General features: G+C 42.9%; 1 protein-coding gene across 3 annotated transcripts in view; it reads right to left on the bottom strand.

The window, feature by feature from the left end:
• The window catches only part of MITF (melanogenesis associated transcription factor), a 114,202-nt gene that overhangs the window by 23,563 nt on the left and 63,322 nt on the right, over positions 1–27,317 (bottom strand). For 2 of the 3 annotated variants that reach the window (XM_025197970.1, XM_025197969.1), the window contains exon 3: positions 27,172–27,316. The exons of the other annotated variant lie outside the window; for it this stretch is intronic. In XM_025197970.1, coding sequence (XP_025053755.1) covers positions 27,172–27,316 — 145 coding nt within the window. The remainder of the gene's footprint in view (positions 1–27,171; position 27,317) is intronic. 3 annotated transcript variants of the gene reach the window in all.

Raw genomic sequence — 27,317 nt, forward strand, 5'->3', positions numbered from 1 at the left:
CTTTTGAATTTTATCTTTAGAAGTCTTTTACAAAGAGAGCAAATATCCTGAGTTCCGAGACATCAAAGCCTGAGGCCTTTTAACTAGACTGGTAAGAAAAAGGCATTTGCAGTGATATGGAAGTCTCCCCAAGAGTAATTTAAAATGCTCAACAAAGGTAATTTCTGTTGAGTAAGATCCGAGCCCAAATTTGGGAGTAGTGACAAGTTGAGTAGGAGGAGCCCACTACGGCAGCTCACTCAATAAAAACCTGTAACTTACTGTCCCAATTTGGAGGTGACTTCACTTGCAGAACAACGAAGGAAGAATCGCAAGTGTAAGGTCGGATTAGATTGATCACCTAATCCAACCTCTGCATGAACACGAATCTCTTAGTTCACGCTGAAGCCGCGGAGCGCCCGAAAGGGACTGAAGGAAGGGGACGTAGTCCTATCACTGGTGAGCCCAGCTCATTGAATCGTATTGCTGAGGCCAGCCTATTGAACCGTACTACTGAGGCCAACCCATTAAATCGTACTACTGAGGAATGAAACCATATTTTGGTATTTGGCTTCTCGGAATCCTAGGATTGTAAGTATATTATGAAAAATAATAGTATTGATTCAAATTTAACTTTTAGTTGTAATTGTAGTTGTTTTTGTAACACTAATTCTTATAGCATTGTTTGGGAAGGAAGTGCATTCGGAGCATTGTTTCTGATATATGTAATTATTGTGTTTTTAATGTTTGTGGTGTTTCTTAAAGCTAAGCAGTGTTATATACGTAGCAAAGAGTTTTAAGATAAAATTGTGTTATATAAATTAAGTGTGTAATCATTGTGAAATCGTGCAATCAGCTAACTACTCCCCCAGCCAGTGCATCAAAACAAATCAGTAAATTGTGTGGGATTTTCTCTATTCCATAACCCACTAGAGACAAGAAAGACCCTACAGGAATGCAAGCTTCATCACATCTGTCCGCGTGCTGCCAAAACGCCCCATCCCTGACCTAGGACAATTTGTTCTACAGGTTCGAATCCACTTTATCGGTGCCCTTTTCCCAAGACTCCCAATTCTAGGTGGTTTCTCACATGTGGACATAGTCTGCGAGGAAGTGACTATAAGGAGCCATAAGGAGGAAATAAGTTTTGGAGAAGATACCTGAAAGGATACTTCGCTGGGCCAGGTTTGCTCAAGTCGCATACGGAACAGGGTTCATCATTTACCTTAATTGGAGTATTTCCAAAAATCATCGCAAATATCAAGCTCACATTTTAAATTCACAAGAGTCAGAACATTCAAAAATCTTTGTTCATTTAGCAACTCTGACCCCTTTTGCACATGAATTATGTCTAGTGTGCGTTAATACAAGCCTGCCTTGGTACACACACACACACACACACCCCCACCCCCCAACCCCCACCAAGAAGCATGCAGAACCCCACCAATCCCACCAAGAAGCAGAATACAAGTGTTATTTTGCCAAAACTATGAGTGGGACAAAATAGACAAAAAAACAGACCACCAAAAAAAGGGTAGAAAACTTGCCTCCTCTCCCATCTCATTATGGAAGTGGCAACAAGCTTGTCATTGAGGAGTTTGCTCATTTTTTGGACAAAGAAGCGATTAAGTGCATGGGCTTTGGAGAAGATACCTGAAAGGATACTTCGCTGGGCCAGGTTTGCTCAAGTCGCATACGGAACAGGGTTCATCATTTACCTTAATTGGAGTATTTCCAAAAATCATCGCAAATATCAAGCTCACATTTTAAATTCACAAGAGTCAGAACATTCAAAAATCTTTGTTCATTTAGCAACTCTGACCCCTTTTGCACATGAATTATGTCTAGTGTGCGTTAATACAAGCCTGCCTTGGTACACACACACACACACACACCCCCACCCCCCAACCCCCACCAAGAAGCATGCAGAACCCCACCAATCCCACCAAGAAGCAGAATACAAGTGTTATTTTGCCAAAACTATGAGTGGGACAAAATAGACAAAAAAACAGACCACCAAAAAAAGGGTAGAAAACTTGCCTCCTCTCCCATCTCATTATGGAAGTGGCAACAAGCTTGTCATTGAGGAGTTTGCTCATTTTTTGGACAAAGAAGCGATTAAGTGCATGGGCTTGCATGTTTTGACATGCCCGTTCTGTTTTGCTTCAAGCATTAAATCCACTATTCTGGTACACAGAAAGGCAGTGCCCAGAACTGTGGCCTGAATAAGTCAGAAAATCGTAATTAAAAACTTTTAACTTGTAGATTTCCACTTGCAAAACGGACTCTGTTCCAAAGCCTGTGGGAGTCAAACCGACAGCGTCCCTACAGACTTCCACAAACACCGAAACAAGCCCCTGTTGCTTTTATCTTTGCCGTTTTCTTGATTGTTGAAGCTTTTCCATTCACAAGCAGCACATATTACCGCCACATGCCCTACGAAATGACAACATGGCAGGAGTCAAAATAGGATGATATTTGGGGTAGAGTCCTGTTCTAGGCTTCTGAAATGGCAGTAAGGTGCCCAACACGTGCCTATGCCACCCTGCTCAAATCCCCGAAAAAGTTGTTAATGCATCTCTCTGCAACACAGCTTCATCTCAGCCTGCAGATGAAGTCACAAAAAGCAGCGAGGAACAGAACAACTACTCACCTTTTGGATTACTGTCTCAGTGACAGGGGCAGGGTGCAACAGGGATGCACTCATATCCACCCCCTCCCCAAGGTGAAGACCAGGATCTGGCCCTTGCTGTCAAAAGGTGGTGGTCCAACTGCTCTAGAAAGATGCATTGATTTTAACATGGTGCGTGCAAGCGTGCATGAACGTTCGGGGGCAACGGCTTGGTGTAGAGAAATTGTGGCCTACAGGCATAACTGGGCCAAGTACACTAAATGCAGACAAAAAAAAAGTCTCTACATTGCCAAAAGCACCATCCTCTGACGCTAATAAGAATGCAACGAACACCCATTTTGCAGATGTGCAGTAACTTTCTTCCAGCAAATCTCTAAACCCATTAGACTTGCATAAAGGCTTGGGCAAGAATTGCTGTACCCATTGCACACACAACTAAGCAGAGGCACAGAAAGGTTGACTCTCCCACACACACTCCCCCCACAGTTGCATACTGAAGACAATCAAAACCGAAAACGTGAGTCAGTTTTCAAGGCCTGTAAAAACCCAAGCAGCTTAGGAACAACTTGTCACATTCACCAGCAGAACATTTACAAGAAACACCGAAAATACAAAATTAATCTATTTTCGAAGTACCATTTACTTTGTTTTAACAAATCATTTTACCAGCTCTGGTTGCAACACAAAGAACACTTGTTTTAAAATATGTCTGTTTTCAGGCTATCTGCTTTGCAGTGAATGTAACTGCCACGGGAACCATTTCACAAAGAATGAAGATTTTGTTAATTCAAAATAGTTTTGTGCAGCTCAAGTGCCCTGAGCTATCACACGTCACAGTTAATAAAGAGCAAGCCAGAATCTATACTTCTTCACTCATAGCCTATAATGGCTTTTATGTCAGCCTGAATATGGAAAGGTTGAATAAGCAGTAACACAAAACAATTTAAAGGCCTTCATTTTATCACGCTATTAACATGATCATTAGAAACAGCATTAAAAGAAAGGAATCACTGATTTAGTTTACTTGAAGGAGACAAAGGCCAGATTACCAGTGAATTCCTTGATTTTTATACTTCTGCTCAACAGGCTGCACTGTTATTTATAACTTCGTTAAACCTACTGAATTATCACAAAACCGTTTCAATACACCGCTGAACATGATGATCAAGCATTTCAGAGTAAGATTATCCAAGTCACCTTCATGGAAATGCAACTATCCACTACCAAAACTGTTCCAATAAATATTGCTGGGTTTTATTTATGTATTTATTTATTAATTAATCTTGAGGGTCAGGAGGGGGACATCACACAAAAAAAAGGCAGGACTCTGGTGCTCCAAAGGAGGAGCTCATCCAAAATGCCGAACTGTTGCTATTACACATCCCCGCTATCACATCATGATGCCAATTTTTAAATGATGGCTCTGTGCAGAGAAAGTAAATTGTGTCATGTGCGTTTATAAGCGTGCTCCGGGAGGTGGGGGGTGGGGGATGCTTTAATTAAAACACCTGGAGCATCATGTGTATTAGTGTCCCCTCACTGAAAATTGGTTTGGGGGGGGGGGGGGGGTGTACTTTAACTAGAGCTCATTTGACAAGCTTTAGCTAAAAGCACCATGACCCCCATTTTTCAGCACGGCGATGCTGATACACATGACACTGGATTCTGCAGGAGCATATTAATTACCATGCTCCGGCAGACTCTGTTAATCGAGTCTGCTCCAACACGCTGTAATTACAGCACATTGAAGCAGCCTCCGTGCACATGTATAGGAGCCCTTCAAGGCCTTGATGCTCAATTAACAGGAAAAAAAACCCACATTGGCAGTCATCATTGCTTAAGCAGCACTACATGAATTTAACCCCCGTCTCACAGAGCAGTCGACAACTTAAAACCATGAGAATCGCCATTTACTGGGTCAGGCCATAGATGCATCTTGCCCAGTATGCTGTCACACTGGCACAGGAGTACATGTGGAAAGGGAGTGTAAACTGGGTAGGACCACTTTCCTCCCCTACTTGTGCCCTCCAGCATACAGGGTCTAGGAAGTCCCGACTCCAAGTCTGTGCCCCTAACTCCCACCTCATTAGCTAGTGATGTACCTTTCTTTTCAAGCCAGTGGGAGAAATCAGTAAAAATGCATCATACCCCAATTTTAAGATTTTTCCAAAGTGAAAAATAAAGAAAATAGTGTTAAAGTAAGTTACTGCCATTGTAAAATTTAGTCACTTCTAATTAGTCTCTCTCCCTCCCTCCTTCTCCCCACTTTGAACATGAAAGGTTACTTGAGACAGCACGTTTAGGATAATATGGATAATTCCCATATCTTTAAGTCGCAGAGATGCTATTTCCATCTCCCCGAAGCATTCCTGAATGGTCCATATACAAGAAAAAGCAAACAAGCAAACGGTGCTGAAGGAAGAGGTAATTTCCAGCAGGAGAATGTAATGCTGCCCTATATTACACAGCACCACGGTTGTCACTTAACACACATTAGACAGCAAAACTATCCATCTGGCAAGTAAAACCATCTGAGGGCTTAGATTCCTCCCCATCTCAATCTAGGGTTTTTCTCTTTACTTTATTCCTAGGCGATGAAGATTTCCATTCTAGAGGACAAACAGGATGCTTTTTAAAAGAGGAAGGACCATTGCATGAGCTTCTCTTACTCAGCTACCTGGACAAGGTTTCCCCCTTTAAACTCTAATCTAAGCACACTGAAATGGCACAGAAAGGCTTTTTTCCCCAATTCTCCAAGGTCGGCCCTACATAATGCAGAGGGTCAAAGGAGCTCTGGCCTAGACTCAGTAGCATGGCACTTTACTAGCAGCCACAAGATACAGAAGAATCAAGCATTACATGCTCTGGACTCTCTGATGCATGAAGCCATGGACCAGAGCTGGGTCAGCCAAACCGAGTTGCACAGAACCACCTGAGGAAGAAAGTCTTGCATTCGAAAAAAGTGTCTAACTGTATGCCAACGATGCAATTGGTCCAATAAAATAAATCCTTGCCTCTCACAGAATGGATAGCTATTTAGGCAGAGGAAAATCCTTTTTAAATCCCCACAGCTGAAAAAAAAAAAAGGGGAGGGGGGGCCCCAACACATACCAACCTCAAAAAATAAAATAAAATAAAAGTCACTTCTTCCAGAACTGCTCTGTTGCTCTCACCTCTTCTTACTACACTTTTTGTTAAACTGGGATGCAGTGACACAGCCTTATACAGCAGCAAAGGCACAAGTTCAAGCCTTGCTCTGGACTTTTTCTAACAGGCACCCTGCAGCTTGGCTGAAGAGAGGTCTGGGAAGATAAAAGATGCTTGGATATGATGCTAGTGACACTGCACCATTAACTGCGGGAAAGGATGAGCTTAACCATGCCAGCCCAATGGGTTGCTAGGCTCAGGCAAACTTCTTGAACCTGGCCTTGGACCATTTTAGACAGCATTAGCCAATTCGCCTCTTGGCGAGCCAAGACACTGGTAAGTACAGTCCCAATATGGGTGGATGCTGAAGAGCACCATTTGCACCTCACTCATTTGCACCTCACTCATTAACCTTTTGTTCAGGTATAACAGATGATGCTATATCTTTACATTTCTCAAAACTAATTTGGATGAATAAAGTGTGTGAATGGAGTACTTTGATAGAATAAAAAAAGTACACCCGTTAATATCAAACTCCTTTTCCCAAATACTGCAATATCTAGGCATGGTATTGAGCCTGTAACTACAAAAACAGGACCTCAGGGATACATGCGTGTTTGACACCAAGTCCCAATGTCAGGGTTATGCCTCCCTTGGCTTAGCTTTTTATGTAGTATGCCACCCAGATACTGCGAACTCCACCTTTTCCAAGTACAAGAACGTCCTTTAACATCGCCGAGGCTGAACTTCAATAAGGAACATAGAGTCACTGACCCCACAAGCAGAAGCACATTTGTGAAATACAAAGAAGTGTGTGTGTGTGTTATCATTCCAGGGCTCCAAAAGGTTAGGAGTGAATAAGTAATGCTCACATTCAAAAGTAATATTTTTGTCAGAAGATCAAACCGGCTTTTGATAAGGAAATTCAGGGCCTCCAGGCTTCGTTCACAAAGAATCCCATTTTAAACCGCATTTAACCTAGCCAGTAGATGTTTAACCCCTCAAAATTCTTACCAAGAGATTAAAGAGACCGAGAGTGGCATCTTCAAGTCAAGCCATATTCACCATGCAACATATTACTCTTTTAGCATTTAGCTTGTACACAACATGAAAGAGCAGTGTATTGTACGATACGTTGAGCATTTACTGAAGCCACACAGTAGAAAGTTGCAGCTATCCATGGATTAATACTGGTACTAGGATGTACCTCGATATCCATGCGTGACCTAAACCCACAGTTGGAGTAAAGTAGCTCCCGACAACAACCGTCTTTCACAGGACCCTGAATGCCAGTTCTTTTCTATCTAGTTTACTTTAAAGACCGATTTTTAAAAGATCTTGAAAATAAAATTAACACACAAAACAAGAGGTCAAAAAAAAAAAAAAAAAAAAAAAAAAAAAAAGCCAAAAGAAACCCACCTCTCAAGTTTGTGACAAAGATGTTTTTACGCCATTGATCTTTTCAGTCTTATGTGATCAGAGCCAATGGGAGTGACGCCAATGGAAAATTTACCTCCATTTTCTTTTATTTGCTCAAACCAGCTGAGGAACAGGTAAAAGGGATCTGGAGAAAAGAAAATGAGAGGTTTCCTGGGATCTTAAGTTGGAGGATACAGTTTTTCCTTTCTCATCGCAAGGCGGTATGATTTCTGCTCTCATTGCTATAACTTTACGGAGTCTAAACCAGTGGTTCTCAACCTTTTCAGTCTCAAGAGACCTGTGGATAGACTCACAGCACCTCTCAGAAAATGCTAGCTCTTAGTTTTCCAGGTTGTAGCCGTATGGGTCTAGAGGAAAAAGGAATCAGAAGTCTTAGCAGAGGTGATCTCTTATTAAACCAACTAGATTTTTGCAAAAAGAATTTTGCAAAAAAAGAGTCTTTACCAATTAAAGATTTTTTTTTTTTGGCAAAAAATCTAGTTAGTCTAATAAAAGAGATCACCTCTACTATGAGTTCTGAACTCTTAGTTTTCACTCTTTTTGATTACAGGAAAATAGAGCAGTTTGTTTTTTCCTGTTGACAAGAACTCAGGAAGACCCCAGCTACAGATTTCTATTCTAAATCTCTGGGTTTATCATCTTGTAAATCATGTGTGTAAACCTAACAGTGCTAACATTGTGTGGCATCTCACAGCACCCTTGAAAGTATCTCAAGGCACCCCAGGGTGCTGCAACATCCTTGTCGAGACCTAAGCAGATATACGTCAGCATCTAAATTGCAAAGTTCATTCTTACAGAGCTGGCCTACATTTAGAGTCACCATCTCCCTCTACCTCAGGCACATAACAGAATGGATATTAAGGGATTTTGTCAAATCACTGGGAGTAAAGTGCTTAGCAAATGTTGGCTCTACTGCCAAAGTTGGCAGGTGAGCTACACAACAGCCTGTAGCAGCAGCAGCTCTATTCAGCCCAATTAGTATACATTGCTGCAATGCTACAGACAAGGAAACCAGAGGTGGTAAAAAGGGGGAGGGTGGAGATACACACAGAATGGGTAGAAATCTAGTCCTCATTCATTTTGGAATATCAGAGCAATAGTCCTGAGATCTAGAAATAGAGTCCAACTCGAGTAACTCAGACATTTCATTTTTAAAGCTTTAAACTATAACTCAAATACACAGTGGAGCAATGCAGATTCATTCTACAAACTCACCCCAGCAGGCAAGTCCTACCAGGCCTAAGCAAAGAGTAAAAAAAAAAGGGAGAAAAAACAGTTTGAATGACCCCTGGAAGAAGGGCCTCTTCTGGAAGTTAGTGAGGCTGCAAGTTCGAGATCAAGCAGGACATGGAACCAGCCATACCACGAATGCGTTGCTACAGTCAGCAGAGCAACCAATACGCTGGCGTGCATCAACCGATGCATCTCAAGCAAAACTACAGAAGTTATTCTCCCGCTCTATTCAGCATTGGCGAGGCCACGGCTGGAGGAGTACGTCCAGTTCTGGGCACCGCACTTCAAGAAGGACATGGAGAAGCTTGAGAGAGTCCAGAGAAGAGCTGCTCGTATGATTTAGAGGCCTGAGGAGCAAGCCACATGAGGAAAGGCTGACAGATATGGGGCTGTTCAGCCTAGAAAAGAGAAGACTTTGGGGGGGATTTGGTGGCAGCTTACAAATATAGCAGGGGGCAGCATCAGGGGCGAGGTGAACAACTATTCACCAAAGCGCCCCAGGGGAAAACCAGGAGCAATGGTCATAAACTCCTAGAAGAAAGTTTCAGACTGGATATAAGGAAAAACTTCTTCACGGTTCATGTGACCAGACTCTGGAATAGACTCCTAGTGAGGCTGGTGCAGGCACCTACCCTGGAGATCTGCAAAAGGAGACTGGATGCACACCTTGCTGGGGTTATTTGACCCCAGCAGTCTTTCCTGCTCAGACCAGCGGGGCTTGACCCCATGATCTCGCGAGGTCCCTTCCAGCCCTAAACTTCTATGAATCTAGCAAGGCACAAATCAGGTCTAAGCAACAGAAATCACAGACCTGGGAAGTCCAGAAGTGGCCAAAGAAAATGGAAAAGATGTTTCTAGCTGAAAGAGTGGACATAAAGAGGAAGGTGAAAAGCAGAAACCAAGAGCAGGTGGCAAGTGAGATGTTAAAGGGCAGGTGGACCTGGTTCTGAGAGGCCTGGAGTGAATTTCTACGCTCCTGCATAGGAAAGAGGGACTGCCTCCTTCCCCCCCACCAAAGTCTATCAGCCATCTCCTAAAACATCCCGGGGACAGGAGGTGTAATGTGCTGCTCCTGTTTCTCCTTCAGTCTTCAGAGACAAGCCACTGTTTGCACTGCTTGAGAGGGAGAAATTCCCATTACATGCCTCTTGGTGCATCCTCCAAACAGAACACAAGTTTCACTTTGTGAACTCTTACGGTCACTCTTTATTCCAGTCAACACTTCAAATGTTACTAGCATGACCATGTCCTTCAGGGACGGGATTTTTACGGACACAGTTGTATTGGAAATATGTCCTAGAACTAACAATTATACCAGTATGAAGTACTCTCCAAAACCAGAATAAACCATATTACTATAACCACTTTTATGCATGTGTAACTACTTTATTGTGCATGTCGTTTTGTGGCTTTCACCGTGGTGTAAACCCTTTCGGTGAACCCCAGTATCAATTTTCAGGTAAAAGAAAAAAGATTGCGTGTCCAACGCTGCTCGATCATCCTGTCCTTGCATTCAAGTTCAGCCCAGCTGCTCACATCCGAGATAAGCGGTCCCTGACACTCAAAAGGCGGAGGTGTCCGATTCCTATGAAACCAATGGGAGCTGGGAACCTAAATACCTTCCTGGATCTGGACTTTGGTGCTAGCAATATCTGCTCTCTTTTTTTCTAATGCAAGTAGACTGCTCAATCCGCCCATTGTCTGCTGATGCTTTCAGGCAAGTAGCTTCTCCCACTCCCCATTCAAAAGGGGGAGGCTAGCGAGCTGCACTGGGTACATTGCCCCAAGGCAGCAAAGCATCTCTTTGAAATGTTGGTTTGTTTAACACACACAGGACACGCTCCTGCTGATGTCAATGCGCTCGGGCCGAAGACGTGGCAGATTCCAAACAAGTCAGTAACAAAACCTCTGCTGTGAGCAATTGAAGCTTTAAGCTACCGAGTTCCCGGAGAGCAGCAAAAGACTATGGGGGCCTGTGAAGATGTTCAACCCACATGAACTTACATGTGTAGGAAGACCTTGATTTTTTTTTTTTTGGTAAAGCTACTGCACGCTTTGGGAAGATTTTCCTTCTACATTGAAAAAGCATGAGGAGAAGAAAAAAAAAAAAAGTGCAACTGTGCCCTTTTTATATTTTTTGTGATTTTATATGAAAGTGCAGACAATCGATCAATGTGATAGTTACCAACCAATGATGTTGCTGCATGTGTTACTTGGCCTCTTCCCACACAGCATTACAGAGAGGTGGAGAACGCTGCAAGGTTGCTAGGCCACACCGTGTGGGGTTTGCTTTGGACACAGTGCTAGCATCTCGTCCTGGAAGCCATTCTGGGCAGAGCAGAGTTTAAGGACAGTTTTCTCCTCCTGAGAAGAAGCCATGTCTGTAATGCAGCATTGGTTCTGAAGGACGTTTTAAGAGCTCCTCTATCCTCTTTGTCAGACAACACCTTGGCAGATTTTCAAGGTGAGAACTGATTCTTTCCTCACCATTCTTCCTGGTTCAAGTTAACTCACAGTCCCTCAGCATCCCAGGATGCTTTGCAGCCCAGCTCCAGTGGAGCAGGGACTGTCTCACCCCTCTGCTCCCTTCCTGCTTGCATCCTTCAGCCCATAGGGATGGGGAGGCAGGAAAACAGACCCCCAGATGCCCCAAGCCAGGGTCTACACAGCACGTGGGGGGAGGAAAAGCGCCTGGAGTGGGGGCTTTTCAACCCTCAGCAGTCCTCTCCCTTCCCAGCTGCTGACTGATTCAGTGGCTGCCACAGGAGGGAGGGAGGAGTCCTCTGGGCCAGATGCCTGCCCCTGCAGCCCAGCATGGGGGTACTGGGGAGCTGCTTAGATTGGATCGATTCTGCCTTGGACTTTTTGATGATCTGTACTTAGCCCTAGTCTGAACTTCAAGACGGACCAGAGGATTTCACTCAGCCAGTCTAGCATCAACTTTAACACTTCAAGCTGTAGCAACCCCTATTCAGTGGCACGCCATGGACAGCTGGACACAGAAGGCAATAAAGGGCGTGTTCATGCAGAGCCCTCTTCACAGGCAGAGAACTGTGCAACTCATCACCTACCACATCCAAAGTAGACTACCTGAGCCATGCAGCAACGTCCCTGGCATGGCAAATTAGCTCCTCCTGGAGGGGTGCCCTGCCACTGTTGCGCCTTCCTTCCACACGAGCAGTCCTTCTGAATGAAGATGCCGCTACCCTCGTTTCAGGAAGTCACTGCCATTGCTCACGTCTCACTCAAAACTGGAAAGGAAGAGGATTTAATGCCTGTTCCTTAGGAGTCTTTCCTGTTTACCTTTTCCTAGTGGGCAACAGATACCACCTATTTCCTTTCCCACCTCTGGCTCATTTCTCCCAACCATTCACTCCACCAACTCTCCCCAGTCTTTACTCTCAAACCCAAAACAAAACAAAAACAGCAAAGATCCCTGCATCAAAAATGAGGCATATTCTTGGAAGTCAACCGCTACTGAAAACTGAATATTATAGCACGTATGTTTCTTCAGCAAGAGTCATAAAAACTGTAAGCAAGACATTTGCAATTCATATTCTCAAAACACGCATATTAGAAACCCAATTTTAAGTGGCGTTCTTATTCCATCGGGGCACAGGAACCCTATCAAGCTGTGCACAGTTCAATCTTCAAAACACAAAAACAAGATGAAATCAAATGGATGAGTGTTTACAGAAAATGTGATCTATTTGTAGATGGTCACAAATGAGGTGGCGGCAAAATTTGTCAAGTTGTAGTTATCCATCTGCATTCAATCATATGTACCTCTACATACACAGCTTTTCAAGAAAATTAAAATACGTCCATTGGAAGAGAAAGAGCAGCAATATCATGCTTATTCCTCATTTCATCACTTCTGCTGATCAGCATTGGTAGCATTTTTCTTTATACCATACCTGCCTTTCCCAAACATGGTCTGCAGCTTGTTTATGTGAATTCACATCAGCCTCAAGCATGCAATAATTAGTCTAGGCCCACCTTGAGTTGACAGATAGACTCATTCTGCAGTTTCTAAAACGCTATTCAATTCTTGGTACAGTACCCTGATGTCTATGTGTTAGCCTAGCATTGCAAAGAGAAAGCAGTCTCAGTTTCTGCACCACCAAAAATAAATCTTTATTAACCAGACTGATTAGAGCTCCTGGAAACGCGAGTGCCATCTGCTGAGAGTTTAGGAAAATGCAATGTTAGTCTTCCTATGCAACTAAAATGCCTATTTTTCACCTCACTATCAAGATATTCAGTGATGGGGTCTCTAGTGGCTCGTACATCCAAGGTCTGCCTGGAATGTATGGTTACAGACTGCACAGGTGGTGGGAGGCATCGTGAACTGGGAGGAATAAGACTTTCATTGCAAAGGATTATCCTGTGCATCTCAAATCAGCACCGTGTCTTACATTTATGGGCTCTTTGCTCCCAGTTCTGATTACCAATCGTGGCTTGGTTCAGGGTTGTTTTTAAATAGCCTGTGTGTGTCTCGTCTCTTGCCCCCGCCACGAACGGTTGCACAGTTCTCGATACGGGATGTTTCTGGGGAATTGCTCATTTAATATCCTAGTTGAACAGATAAACTATCTTAATTCTGCCTTCATATCCAGAACACCTATAATTGCCATGTTTGTTCATCGGCAGCCTGCAGCATTTAGGATTCTATTTAGCCATTTTATTTGCATCATCCACCTTGAACAACTTAGAAACGATTCAGCTTCTTGACTGGATGGGAGTAGGCTGTACCTGACTCATTAGGCACAGAGCATAGAGACCAGGGATACAGCCTGGCACACTTTCAATCCTGGTTGCAAATGCCTCTCCTACTCCAAACATGTTCACGTTACTGTCCAAAAGCTGCAGCACCTTTACCAATTCTGGTAGGAATTTCATCATCGAAATGCACTTGGCATGAGAGTGTGCCAATCAGTAAACAAATTAATCTACAGTTTAAAGCATGCTTGAATGTGCTTTTAACCAGCGCCGGTGGCTTGTGATGCATTGCATAGTGCTTACCCAAAGCAAGATGGTAGGTACATAAAATAGTTTTAAGATGAAAGAGCCAAAACTATGAGCATGCACCTGCAAAGTGATTGATGAGGCTTTCTTCTTTGGAAACAGTCCCTAAGGGACAGCCAAACAGAAGTCAGCGGACAAGTTCCTTATGCCCTCCTGCTTGTGCTCACAGATGCCTGGGATTAAATGGCTTTATAACCAATCCCGACTCTAATCCAAATATCTAGAGATCAAGAGGCTAGAAAGCAAGTTGCAGCATGGACGCCAACGAGACCCTAAACAACGGGCGTAAATACAGAAGCTTTGTTTTATACCAGGAATGGATTAAAAAGATAGATATTCTCGTTTTCCTTCATTCTTGCCATCATCCCACCCTGGTGAGTTTGTCTGGGTAACGATCTTAAATAGAAACTTGTGTAAGCTGTCTACCATCTTTACTATCCCTTGTATTTGGCAGGCAGCAAAAAATAAATATTTAAGTAAATAAAAATCACATCTCCTGTTCCTCTCTTTCCTGAAACTACAAAGAAAGGATCTATCTCAAGACATAGGCAAATGGAAGGCTTTGTTACACAGATTTATTTGAACTCCCGGAAATTGTATGGCCATCTGTTGCAAGTTTAAGAAAGTACAATGCTAGAGTTGTACCAAGTGTTCCCATTTGTTCCATATGCAACTTTTTTGGGAAAAAACCCTACAAAGCATGGTTTAATGGGAATGGCAGGCTACTATTTAAATGGAAGCTGCTGAGATTAAAAGTTCAATTTTTTTCATCTACAGGAAGAAATGATCTGCACCCAAAAGTTTTGGAAGAAATAATTGAGGAGCTATATGCCATTAATGTTAACATGTTAGCATGGCTTAGAACAATGACGGTCCCAGAACAAGGGGGTGGGGAAAAGATAACGTTGTGCCAATATCCTAAAAGGGTTAATAGTATGACCTGGGCAACTTGACTTCGAGCCTGAAACCGCCGATAACACAGAATTATATAGTTGTTTAGTTAAACCAAATCAATGGTTTTATGGATTATACTATTTGTGGGATCACAAATTCTGCTAGCAAATGTTGACATAATATATTCCTGTTCGACTATGGCTTAATATTTCACAACGTCACAAAACTTAGAATGATACAAAGTCAGCGTAGCATTGTAAATTTACCATCTCAAAACAATTGTAACAGACAATCATCAACCAACTGGGTATTTCTAAAGGGACCCCACTGGGACAGTTCTCAGCCATTCAATAATATTATCAAGGACCTGCAAGAAGACAGGAAAACTCAAATCACTGCAGAAACAGAAGCTGGTAGAGTAATGGTTCTAATAGACAATCTGGGTTTCAGGATGTTAGCCTATATTTAACCTCCTATTTAATATAGCCAAATGTAAAGTTACACATCTACATTCTCAGCTTCAAGATCACAATTATGCAATGAGCAACTATTCTGGAAAACCAGATTCAAAAAGGATTTCCAGGGTCAATGTAGATAACTAACTGGATATGAACTCCGTGTGCGACACTGTGGCCAAGAACCAACGTGACCCTTGGAAGTGCAAGCAAGGGGATACTGGGAAGAAGCAGGGAAACACGGGTACCAATGCCATTAGTGGAAAACCATATCCAGTTCAGTTATGTGCATCTCAAAGTGTATGTTGAGATCTGGGGTGAAGGGTGTCATCAATTTAACAAACACTTGTGAAGGACTATGGGTTTTCAGTGATATTTGTGTATTAACTACGTTCAAGTTATGACATGTGACTCAGTTTACTTTAGCCTGTGCACAGAGAACGAAGGACTAAGTACCTCCAGACAAAATGAACATTTAGCATCCACTGAATGCCTTTCTTGGCAGAAACAAAGGCCAGAAGGCCAACACCCAAAATGCAGAGGAGATGCACGACAGCGGGAGAGCAGGCTGGCAATGAGCAAGGAGAGGCTGGGACAGAGAAGTGGAGAAGCTTTGGGGAGCTTCAAAGACTAGAAAAGAAACAGCTGAGGATCTTTGGGGGTCCTCAGGGATGTACTGGTTAGACTGGGGAATAAAGGGACTGACTGCTTGACCCCTTTGGAGGGGACAGAGAATCCCTGGCGGAGTGGTCTTTGCTCCAATGAATGACTTTAACTAAAGGGACCATCTGCTTGGTCACCCCAAGATGAGGTGAAGTCCCTCCCTCAAGAGAGAAAAATGGATGCTTATATTTTTAGTCATGGCCAAGTAAAAACCAGGGAGGATGACGGACCAAAAGGCTGGGGTCTCAAAGTGGGAAGGAGCTCAGACTCCCTCCCCCTTGCTCTACAAGCCAAGCTTGGACTGGCTTCAAGAGGTACTTTCAGCACACAGACAAGACTCCAGCAGCACCAAGCAACTTCTGGGACAACTTTATGGCTGGAATTACAGAATATCAAACTTAACGAGTAGGATTAATTAGGCTGCTCAATTCTACTGTCTTCATTCCATTTAGAAAGAGTCTTCCAATCTGCCCAAGTTGTAGGGACCCTAAGACTTCATCCTAAAAGTCTTCCAATCTGCATGGCCATAGAGACCATAAGACTTCATCCTAAAAGTGAGTTACGAATGGCTGCAAGGAACCAAATGCTGCCATATACAGGTTTTTCCATTGAAAGGACCAGGAGTGAGAATCGGGACACCTGGGTTCCACCCTAACTCAACCCCAAATCTTGACCTTTTACCTAAGCCCTCTCACAGAAGAGGACAATAGATGTCAGTGTTGCCCTTCAGGGAGGGCTCTGAATCTTCAGATGCAGCAAGTGCTGCAGGGACAGGGTATTTGGACAGAAACAAACAAAACAAGTCATTATTTCCTCATTGCGTGGCTCTAAACTCCCATTAAGTTAATCAGATGCATCTGGTGTAAGACTCACTGTTTACAGAGCAAGGCAGAGCCACAAGATTGATATAATCGCTGCTACCCCATTTCCAAACAGAGGGTTAAAAAAGAGAAAGCAACCATTACCTCAACCTGCTTCCTCCTCCTCCGAAGTATTCAGAAAAATTCCATCAAGCCACACTTAATTAATACAATCTGACGGGTACCTCTCCAGCATCTTGGATTTCACTCTCCCCTCTGCCCCATACCTCTCAGTGTTGGATACCAGAAAGCACAATTTAAAAGGGAAAAAAAAGCCACAAAACCAACAAAAAAGAAATGCAATAATTAGTCACCAAGGTTGGGGAGGGAGAAAAAAAAGAGGGAAATCTGAACTTGTTCATCAGAAACAGCACACGAAGAAACACCAGGGCACGTTACAGACATAGCACAATATTAGTTTTGTTTAAGGAGCCAAGTTATGGACTTGAAACTTGTTGATAATGACCCAGCAGGCATTATTTTAAATCAACTGGTTTTATTAAATGAGCCAGAAATGAAAGAGGCAGGGCTAATTACCAACATTCCTTGATGAATTACCTAGTGGTGTGTGGTAAATCTCTGTGCGTCTTTGTCTTTATCCCCAAATTTATCCCTTACTTATTTCTCAAAAGGTTAAAGGACACCAGGCTAATTAACGCGCCAATCAAATGGCAGACAATCATTCAAGGTAAGGTTCAGTTTTTACACTTTCAGGCATTTGCATCTCCGCCTGGTACTTCTTAATCTATTCTTTCTTTCTTTCTTTAAAATATATTACTGTTAGGCAGGGGGAGGAAAAATAGCTAATCTTGTCAGTCAGGCAGGTTGAAGTTGCCATGCTGTGCTGGGCAAAATGCTACATATTTGTAATTTAGCCAATAAGAAATTCCTTAAGCCTCTCCTGAATGGCAGGAATGTCTGTAGCTTGTCACTTTTAATTCACTCGCTATGCAGGTTCAGCATCTAAGAAAATAAAGCTTCCAAATCAACACCACCACCGAAGCAAGAGAACGCGACTGAAAACGTACCAGGCCTTAAAGGACTTGCCCAAAGCCTTAAGTTGGATATTTTAAAAATGCATGCCTACATTGAAGTTGTAGGAATCAGGTGGTCCCGTCTACAACTTAATGACTTATGGCCAAAGAATTAGAAAATTACCTGCTGCCAATATTTTAGTGTCTGGGTGTTGATGTCTTTGGGTTCCCTCTTTAGCAGGAATTAATGCAAGGCCAACACCAGGACTAGGGACAGAAGTTACACATAAACCGGTATAAAAGTCATCAAAAACCCGCTCAAATCTGTAACGCAACAGAAGTTCGGTGCACATAAACTGTTTTCAAAGTGGGTGAAAGTAGTTTAAGATAAACTTGGAAGGATGTAATATCAGACTTAACTGATTTAGGTTAAACCAGTTTATTGAACTTCTGTCCCAGATCCCCTCCAGATGCAAGTTAACTCACAGTCCCCCAGCACCCCAGGATGCTTTGCACTTCCCCCCACAAACCTCCCCTCCTCACACAGGGTGCCGAGGCCCAAGGTGTCTGCTCCAGCTAAGCAGGGAAGTGTGCTCTAGTGCCCACTGGCTTCTGGCCTGGGCCACTGCAGGCATGTAGCCACATTTCCAAATCAAAAATGAATGTCTGTTCAGTTGCTTATCAGTTCAATCTACGCCATTTAGAATAACCTGTGAAGATTGAATCGATTCAGCCTGGGCTTTTTGGCTCTCTGTACTTAGCCTAGCTGAAGTCAGGAACCATCTTCTGCACAGATCGAAGGACAAAGCATCATTCTAAAACCCGACCTGGCTCAATGCAGTACGCCAGTTGAAACATGTTCAGCTCATCTCTCCTTGCAGGCAGCAAATGCAATGTTTGCTAATCAGAGCCAGAAAGAAGGAAGTGTTAGTCCTGAAGTGTTTCGAACCCAGGTTCTGGAAGCAACCTCTAAGGTGGGGCAAGGCTGTTCAGGAAGGGTTGGGGAGTCGGGCACCTACTGCTGGCTGACTCCATCAGCCACTATTCAGCACTGAAGGTCAGGCCATTTGTATGCACCCACAAAGGTTTGGGCGCACTCATTCAGACACTTTAAGAAACGTCTCAGGAAAATCTTGCTCTGATGGAACTGAAGTGCCCTTTCTTGCAGTTTAGAGGCTTCCTGTACTCTGTGCATTTCATGGATACTTTCCTTGAGGCTCTTCTCTTCGTGCCCTTTCTATATGCCTTGTACTTCCTCTTTCATCTCCTCCAGCACACAGGATGCTAGATGCCCAACCGCACACTGCTCCTTTCCTGTTGCTCCCTGGGATGTCTGAACTTCTGATCTTTTCCAGTTAGTCAGAAGTTCCCTACATCAATGTTGGAACACTTGCAGAAGAGGAAGATGGGCAATGAGTGCTTTAAAGATATGCAGATTTTTTTTTCCGCTCAGACAGAGAAGTGCAGCAAAAGTTTAGGCATTAACTGGATGCCAACTGGATTAAAGGCTCATTGCAGTTGCTCTCAGCCTCTTTCGTTAATGGACTATGGAATCTCTCCAATGCTTCTAAAATCCACAGCGAGAGGACACTTCCAAGCCTGAGAGGGGAGGCGTTCTCTCCTCTTCTAGAGCAATGAAACAAGATAGACCCCATCACTACTTCTTAAAAACATCTAGTGCCTGTAACTCAAGTGACTTCCAATGACAAAACAGAAGTGGGCCAGAGCCATCCTGTTCTCCCCAAATGACCTGTTGTCTGGCACAGAAATGACCTTAGACATGTAGTAATGCCAACAAGCCAACAGGCCTCTTAACCCAAGAGCCTACACAGATTTTTGCCTTCCAGAGGACTAGGTAAGCCTGTGTAAATAATATATCTATTGAGAGCAAGAGCGAGGAAAAGTGAAAGAGCAAGAGAAAGAAAGAAAGAAAGAGTGAGGTCTGCCCTCTTTTCTGCTGGATGTTATTTCAGGATAAACAGGTAAAATTGGCACTGCATGGGCGTACTGTAAAGTCCCACCTGATCCCCAGCATGGGTGTGATCGCACTTGGTTCACATCTCCATTTACGATGCAACGTCAGAGATGAAACAGTGCAATTTATCATGCACCTTCACCCGCCTCAGCGGCTCTCTGCCCATCAAACCACTTCTCTCAGGGCTTACTGCAAAATCTTAACCCCTGGGCAGCATCACCGGCCCCTTCAAAACTGGCACTGTCTTGCCAGCGCATAATGTCAGTTCTTCACCTCTACCACATGTCCACAGACTCCCAGGCCAGGTACAGACATTACACTTTCACCTTCATATTAACTACAACTGCTTAAGGTATCACATATAAAAAGCTGGCGTTACAGTTCAGCTGCCCAAAACCAGCTTGTAAGCAGACAAGAAAGTCACCAACTAGTATATCACTGACAGGACACCCGACTAAATACCAAATTAGAAAAAGTCATTGTTCCTGTTTAAGATTAGAAAATAAATCTTTAACATATGGAAGTGGATCAGGTGAACTCCAAGTCTTCTTTCCACATAGATGCACCGACTTCTAACATCAGTAGAAAAAGGGCTATGAAAAGCACACAGTACTCCATGGTAATAGGGCATGATGGCAAGAGCAGTTGGCATCTATTTCTGTAATTTATCATCCAAAAAAATGGGTATTTCCAACGACGGAAAAACCTGGTTCCCGATGCTGTGCAAGTTCTGAATGCAAGACAATGAACAGATGAGCGTGAAACAGGTTTAAAAGTAATGATGCTGCATTCATTTACTGTTTCAATAACATCCACAATATGGAAAATAAACCTGCAAGACATGAAATAAGTTGTTGAGGCCGTTACATTGGGAAGAAAATGCATATTTTCAGGAACAGTAGGACATTTGAGTTTTCATGTCTCTTTAGGAGTTCCTGTTCAGCTGTTCACACTGGGATGCAGAACAGTCATACTATGCTCAACACATTATTCTATTGTGATTAAAAAGCAGCCACTATTTTAAAGACTTCAAGGACGGGCAGAACTAAAACCAAACAGATAAGCGAGGAAAGCTGCAAGCCAAAGAGCGGCCCCAGAAGGCTGATCTACACACGTTGCTCTCTGAAAAGAAGGACAAGATCCACTCTATCCTGCTGTCTTTCTGTTCTTACATGCAGAGTGCAGGAAAGGGTTATAAAAACTCTCTACTTGGGACATTTATATGCAGCAGTGACAGGTGTTATAAAGTAATAGAAAAAGTTACTGCCTCGCTAGCAACTAATTTAGAAGCAACAGGAAAAAAGGAAAGGCCTTTGGCTAAGTACACATGACTGCATTTTAGGGTTTACTCTTTTTGGCAGAGAAGAGCTGGTGCTGCCCAGAAGACAAAGGCAGGAATATATAGCCTCAAATTTGTCTTATTTTGCACATTGCCAAAGTAGGAACCTGCTTTGTTCACATCCTCTAAAGTAAGGGAACAGTTTGTTCCGCCTCCCCAGGGATCAGGGGAAGGGAATTGACAACATGAAAGAAGGGGGGGAACTTATTTCATCACCCAATAGTTGGGCAAGACGTTTTTGTTTTATTACCAGGAAGATGTTTGTTCGATGCTCAGAATGTGATCTGAGCTACTGTATAAGCAAGTCAGTAAAGTGATTAAAGCCCTGGGCAGAGGGACTCCACGCAGCAAAGAAAACCAGAGACCGAACACGTTTTGAGCAGTCTGTATGCTGTATACAGAGCAAAGAGAGTCACGTGGGCAGCTGGACAGCAGAGAAGATCCACTCTCAACTCCTCAGGAAGAACAGTGTAGCAAAGATTCAATAGGAAGACCAGGAGATTATTTACTCTGTTATTCACAGGATTTAACAAGAGAATCTTGCATTGGAAAAGGAGAGATAATACCTAGAGTCAGTCATAGCAGCAGAGCTCACAGTAGGTTCTGCATGGGTGTTGGGAAACTGCAAACATGTTTCCCCCAACCAAAAGAGAACATGTTGGACCCAGTTTCAACGGATACCTGGACCATATGACTTGATATGATGGATTAAGACCATCTGGGTCACCCCCCTCCTTACCCACCTCAGACCTTAGCATCAGTAGGTGCAATTCACTCACTAAATGGAGAGCCGTAATTTCTGGACAATATGAAGATTTAGCCTTACTAATAGAGGTGCACCGATATAATCGGTTCATACTGTATTGGCCCTGATAAAAGGAAAATTGGCATCGTTGGCAATCAGCTTTTTTTGGCCAATGTGGCTGATCTGGTCATCGATAAATGCCGTGTGCATGCACACAGCCACTGCTGCATGAATCCCCGGGGGAGGCATGGGGGGCACGTGCCCCCTGGATTTGTGCGTGGGGAGAGGGCAGGCTGGGCACTACAGGCTTGGGGACGGGAGCTGCACCAGTCTCTCCCTGGCAGGGGGGGCTGAGCCAGGACTGCCCCTCGGGGTGCGCAGGATGCATGGCAGTGGCACTAGGAAGGGGGCTACAGGGTGGCTACAGCAAATTTTGGGGTGGCCATAGCCCACCTCACAGTCCCCCCTCCCAGTGCCACTGTCACCCGCCCCACCCACAGCCCCAGCCCAGCCCCTCCACCAGGAAGAGGCAGGCGCAGCTCCTGGCCCCAGCCTGCAGCACGCAGCCTGCCCTTGCCCCATGCAAATCTGGGAGGGCACATGCCCCCCATGCCTCTCCAAGGAGTGCATGCAGTGTCAGGAGCCACCCCCCCACAACCCTCCTGGATGAGCCACCCGCAGCCCTGTCCCATGTCCTGCCCTGGCTGTGCAGCACCTGCTTCTGCCCCTGCCCCAGCTCCACTCCCTCCCTCACCATGGGGGCCTCAATCTGCCCTCCCTCACATATTTGCCAGCCAGAAACTGCTCTCCATGCTGCTGGGATGCATAAATTGGCAACCAGATCGGTATCCACCAATATGGCTGGTTAATAATTGGTCATTTGTATTGACCCATAAAATCTTTAATCAGTGCACCCCTACTTACTAACTCACGTTACAGTAATCCAACATGGGAAACCCAATGGGTTAAAAAAAAAAAAAAAAAAAAAAAAACCCCAAAAAAGGTGCTTAAAAAGAAAATAAAAGGCTGAAATATTTTTGGCAAGACACATTCTAGGTATCCTTGGAAAACTGAGCAAGATAAAAGTTGGGAAGAGCTGATGTTAGCAGTCAATACCCATAACCCACACCAGCCTGCTACAATCATCTCAAGTTTATCTATGCTGTAGGTCTTATCCAAAAATTTTAAAAATGGCACAAAATAAAAATTTAACACACCTTAAATTCTTGTATGTTTCATGGTTTGGAAATTTGGTATCTGGAAGGCAACTCAGGAACTGAATGAAACTTGGGGTAGATAAAATATTCAGCAAGAAGACAAAGACAGTACACGGCAAACCAGCACCAAGGGCTATTCAGATGCATAGTGACCATTCCCATCATATACCTGTCATTTACCTTTCAATATTTTAGGGGGAGAAGCAAAAAAGTGGTGGCCTAGAACTAGAGGCATCTTTGACGAAAGGAAGTCATGCATGGGAAGAGTTAATTTAAGTGACAGGGTCTACCCAAAGACATTGGGGTCAGACTCAATGACCTACTAAGGTCCCTTCTGACCCTAACATCTATGAATCTATTAGTGAATTTTGCTGTGATCTAGAAACCAAGAGCTTAACATTTATTCTGTAAAAGCAGGACAACAGGGGAAGAATCAAAATAGGGATTTACTAGCTGTTACAGACCCAAGGCAAGTATATGCAGGGTCGTGATTCAATGTCCTGGAGTGCAATCTGAGTTCACCTGGAACAAGGTCATTGCACAGGGAAGATCATAATTTACTAAGCGTTAGCTTTTGAATATTTGTAAGCTTATTATTCATGTGAGCCTTTCTGCTACAGAGACTTCTGCTAGACACCAGAGGAAATACTTGAGAGAGAGAGAGAGAGAGAGAGAGAGAGAGAGAGAGAGATCACAACTTTGCATCAAAAAAAAAATAATAATAATAATAATAATAATGCTACTACTACACCTGGATGTAAGAAACTGCTATTTTTAACTAAAAAAAATAAAGTGCTGACACCCAATCAACCAAAATATATTTGAAACCATTTTAAGAGATGCTAGACCTGCTTACAAAACAATGTTAATTCTTCTAAATAAGTGAGTTTGTCACGCTTTAAAAATGGATTCTGATTCAACATTAACATATGGAATTTAGGGCCTTGGAAACCCTCCAACAATCAACACTTTTGAAATTATTTTGTCCTATTTCAGAAGTACAGCTTATCTTATTTTTTTTCCAACTACTTAAGTTGGTCTAATAAAAGATATCAGATTCACCCAAAGAACCTTGTCAGCTTATCTGAAGTACTTTGCATCTGTCTCCAACTTAGTTTGTGATATTTCCAGTGTTTGCTCCCAGTTTCATTGTAAGGTGGCAGGAAGTGGTGAAACCTAAAGCAACCTCCATCTATCTGTGAAATTACTTTAGCGTTTGCAGAGGCACCATGGGATACCACAGCAAATCCTACTATTGCTCCTGGATCCAAACCAATATCATTGCAGCTGCATTCTCTCCCCGCCCAGGAACAATCAATTAATTATTCTTCACAAATACCAATATTAATTCCAACACATTTTCTACTACGCTAAATTTACTTCCTACCTCAAAGAAGCCTTACAATTATGAGTCCACACTCAGGCACCCAGATCATATTAGCTATGAACGGTGTAGCGCATCTTATATAACTTTGAAGAGCATGCAACTTTGTGAGAGGAACTAACAGGCATTATTCTGCCAATGCTATAATAATCCCTTTTGTAATATTCTGCATTTTTTTTAGAAAAGTGTATTGGCCTTTAAAATACCACTACCCTCATCAATATGGTGACAGAGACAGGGTTTATGAATCCCTGAATATCAGTTTCACTCTAAAAATATGAAGGCAAGTTTAGCACATGTATCCAAGACAATCACATTTTTTAAAGCACGAAGAATATGAATAAGTTTACTTCCTCACAGATATCCATTTTGCCCCCCCCCCAAATTTTTTTTTTTTCTTTTTCACAAAACAAATTTTCCAAAGTTCTGCTTTAAAAAGTCACCTTGCAGATTAGCATTTAGGAAAGCATGAACATCCCTTTTTCGATCCAGCTGTTTCTTCAAGGTCATGAGCCCAGACCATCTGGATGATAAAATTACCTATTGTAATATCTTACTCACCTAATTAAAAAGCTTCTGCCCAGTCCTTATGTAAATTGCCTTCAACTCAAAACAGATAAAGTGTAAAATATCAGCTCTGATAAGACTGATATCTGGCAAATACTCAATATACAGAAGCCTCTCCGTTTCTGTTATCAGGTGCTGGTGGGCATTCCTCTACGCTTTAAGCAAGGTTTTTTCCAGACTGACTTCTGGGGCAAAATCCAGTCTCTGCTGAAGCCTATGGGAGGTGGGTCTTCAGCAGGGCCAAGATTTCAGTTTCCATGTTTAAAAGTTTCCAGGTTCTAGATGAACAGGATTACATAACTAAAGTGACAGACAGCTGAATTGGGTTCTGGCTACTTCTATAAGTAAGAAAGCAAAAAACACCAAAAAACCAACCCATACATTCTCCACTTCCATGCATAATTAGGCAGCTTGCAAAGCAACACCTCACCTAGATGGAGACGGAGCAAACACCAAGTTGGTTTGCTCCCATGTGCAAATCAGGCACCAGGGAATAGCATATAGGACTTCAGTCACCCCTGCCTTGGCAAGGCCTGGTACTCTTCTGCTCCATGCTTTGAGACACCACGCAACATCCTGCTGGAGGAATGCAAAATGCTTCCCGGACTTCAAGCCTTGTAACACTTCCTGCTATTACCTTTCCTAAGGCTGCCGACTGCCATTTGAGCCAATGAAAAGAATGGTATGGTAACAGGACCGGAGTCCTACCTCTTTCGGTCTGCAGTATTTTCCCTTTTAAAAAAATAGCGAGGCTTTGCTGACTTCAGACTAATGTGGCCAACTCCCTTTCTTGGCTTAACCTAGGTTCATCCTGGCATCTCTGCAGGACACCTGGCATTCCTCGTACCCCTCTTCGCAGTGCAAATAGCCAGGCAGAACTAATCCTTACCATTCCCAGTCTATAAAATAACCAAACACTGGCTTCCACCTGCCATTTTTCTTACCTACATCCTCTTTTACCTGTCATATTATAACATGTTTGTTTACTTGCACACATGTGCATACATATGTATCTATATGGACTGCTCTCATGTGGGAAGGTAGCTACAAAACAGACAAAAATATAGCATGTTACTGATACTGCTAGGACTCTAGCAGTCCCATATCCAACAGCACCCGACTACTAACGTTCTTCCAGCAGTTAAACACTTAAGATAGAAATAAGGTAATACATTGCTATAATTCTCCCCAAAATTGTTGTACACGCACAATTCATACCACGGATGAGGGAACCCCTTCACTGCACCCCCCCCCACAAAAAATTCCACATACATTTTAGGAAAATCTTTCTTTAAGTCAGGCATTACAGTAAGGTTTAAATGACACAGTTTATACCCAGTCAGGTTTGCATAACTATGTTGCAGTATTTCAGAAAAGCTAATAAGTTTCTTCAAATTGCTGGTTGGAAGACAAGCTGTTTTTCTTCAGTTTAACTTCCATGTGAGACACTGGTAGAGAAACAAAAATGGATCCCAAAAATCACTACCATTTTTCTCTTGTCCCTTTTTAAAAAAAAACAAACCATACATTTCCAAACGTACTTGATTTTTTGCATAAGTGCTCCATTTTTGCTAATTCTTGCATCTTGGATGCCCAGCGTCACTATAATCCATAGATAGCATCCATCAACAAGACAACCTAAACTATATTCATGTGGCATCTTAAAGTGTGCATGGTCGGCTTATTTTAGACCCACACAACTTTTTAAAACAAATCTGAAGATGCAGTTAATATACAACCATGGCAGCAATATACAACACGCTAAACGAGCCTATTGTAAAGTAGCTCAATTGTATTAGCAAGTTAGTCTTTGCAGATTGACTCAAGATAGCTGCTAACCTTCACGCTGTAATAAAGCCCAATGAAACAAGAAAAATCTCTTGCAGTTGCATGTAACAGATCAAACAAATTAAAAGCATGCAACTTTTTACTGTTAGCAAAGTTTTGCTTTGATATAGCATTGTTCCCCAACCTTTACAAACATGCTCTTTTAACAAAACATTTCATTGCCGTCTTCCTTATTAGACTTACCCTGCATGTGTGAAATTTAGACAACTTCTATTCAATACAGTCTTTCCACAAAATTAGCAAGCTACATATCCTTTGGTAGAAAGACACTAACAAGCTTCTACAGTTTCTAGAACAAGGAACCTAAAGCTACTAATACCAAACAAATCATTTGAGCAAAAGGATTACAATGACTAGATGCAAAAAGCTGGAAACTCACTTGTATTGCAGATTAAGCCTGTATAAGGAGGTCTTTTGTAATGGGTTTCCACACAGTTTAAAAAAAAAAAATGCAGTGGAAGATTAGTTTGAAATACTTTTGAATCACGATATTTGAACACATGAAAAATAAGGGGGGGGAAGGATTCAAAAAAAGGGGAGGGGAGGGAAGTGTACGCATTTTGCAAACGAAGCTTTCTTCTGAACTCAAAACTTAAAACTCCCATTCTTCCTTGGTCCCAATACATTGAATTCAAACTGAAAATGAAGCCAAACCTGCAGCTTATTTGCTAAAAATTGGCAAAAGTGTCAGTAACTAGGTCACCAGCACATGAAGCACATTTAGACGAGTACAAGAGACGATAAAACAGAAGAGAGAGTCAGAAGTCCAGAGAAACATCCCCCCTACATACCTTGAGTACTTCCATTGGTACCTGAGTCGCTGGGGGCAGGCTACTGGGCACGCTGACGTTGATGGCTGGTGTCTGGCTGACTGGGACTCTCTGTTGCATGAACTGGGCTGCTTGCTGCTTCTGCTGCTGCTCTCGGCGCCCTTGGC

Source organism: Alligator sinensis, unplaced genomic scaffold (assembly GCF_000455745.1).
Source record: "Alligator sinensis unplaced genomic scaffold, ASM45574v1 scaffold121_1, whole genome shotgun sequence".
Taxonomy (NCBI): domain Eukaryota; kingdom Metazoa; phylum Chordata; order Crocodylia; family Alligatoridae; genus Alligator; species Alligator sinensis.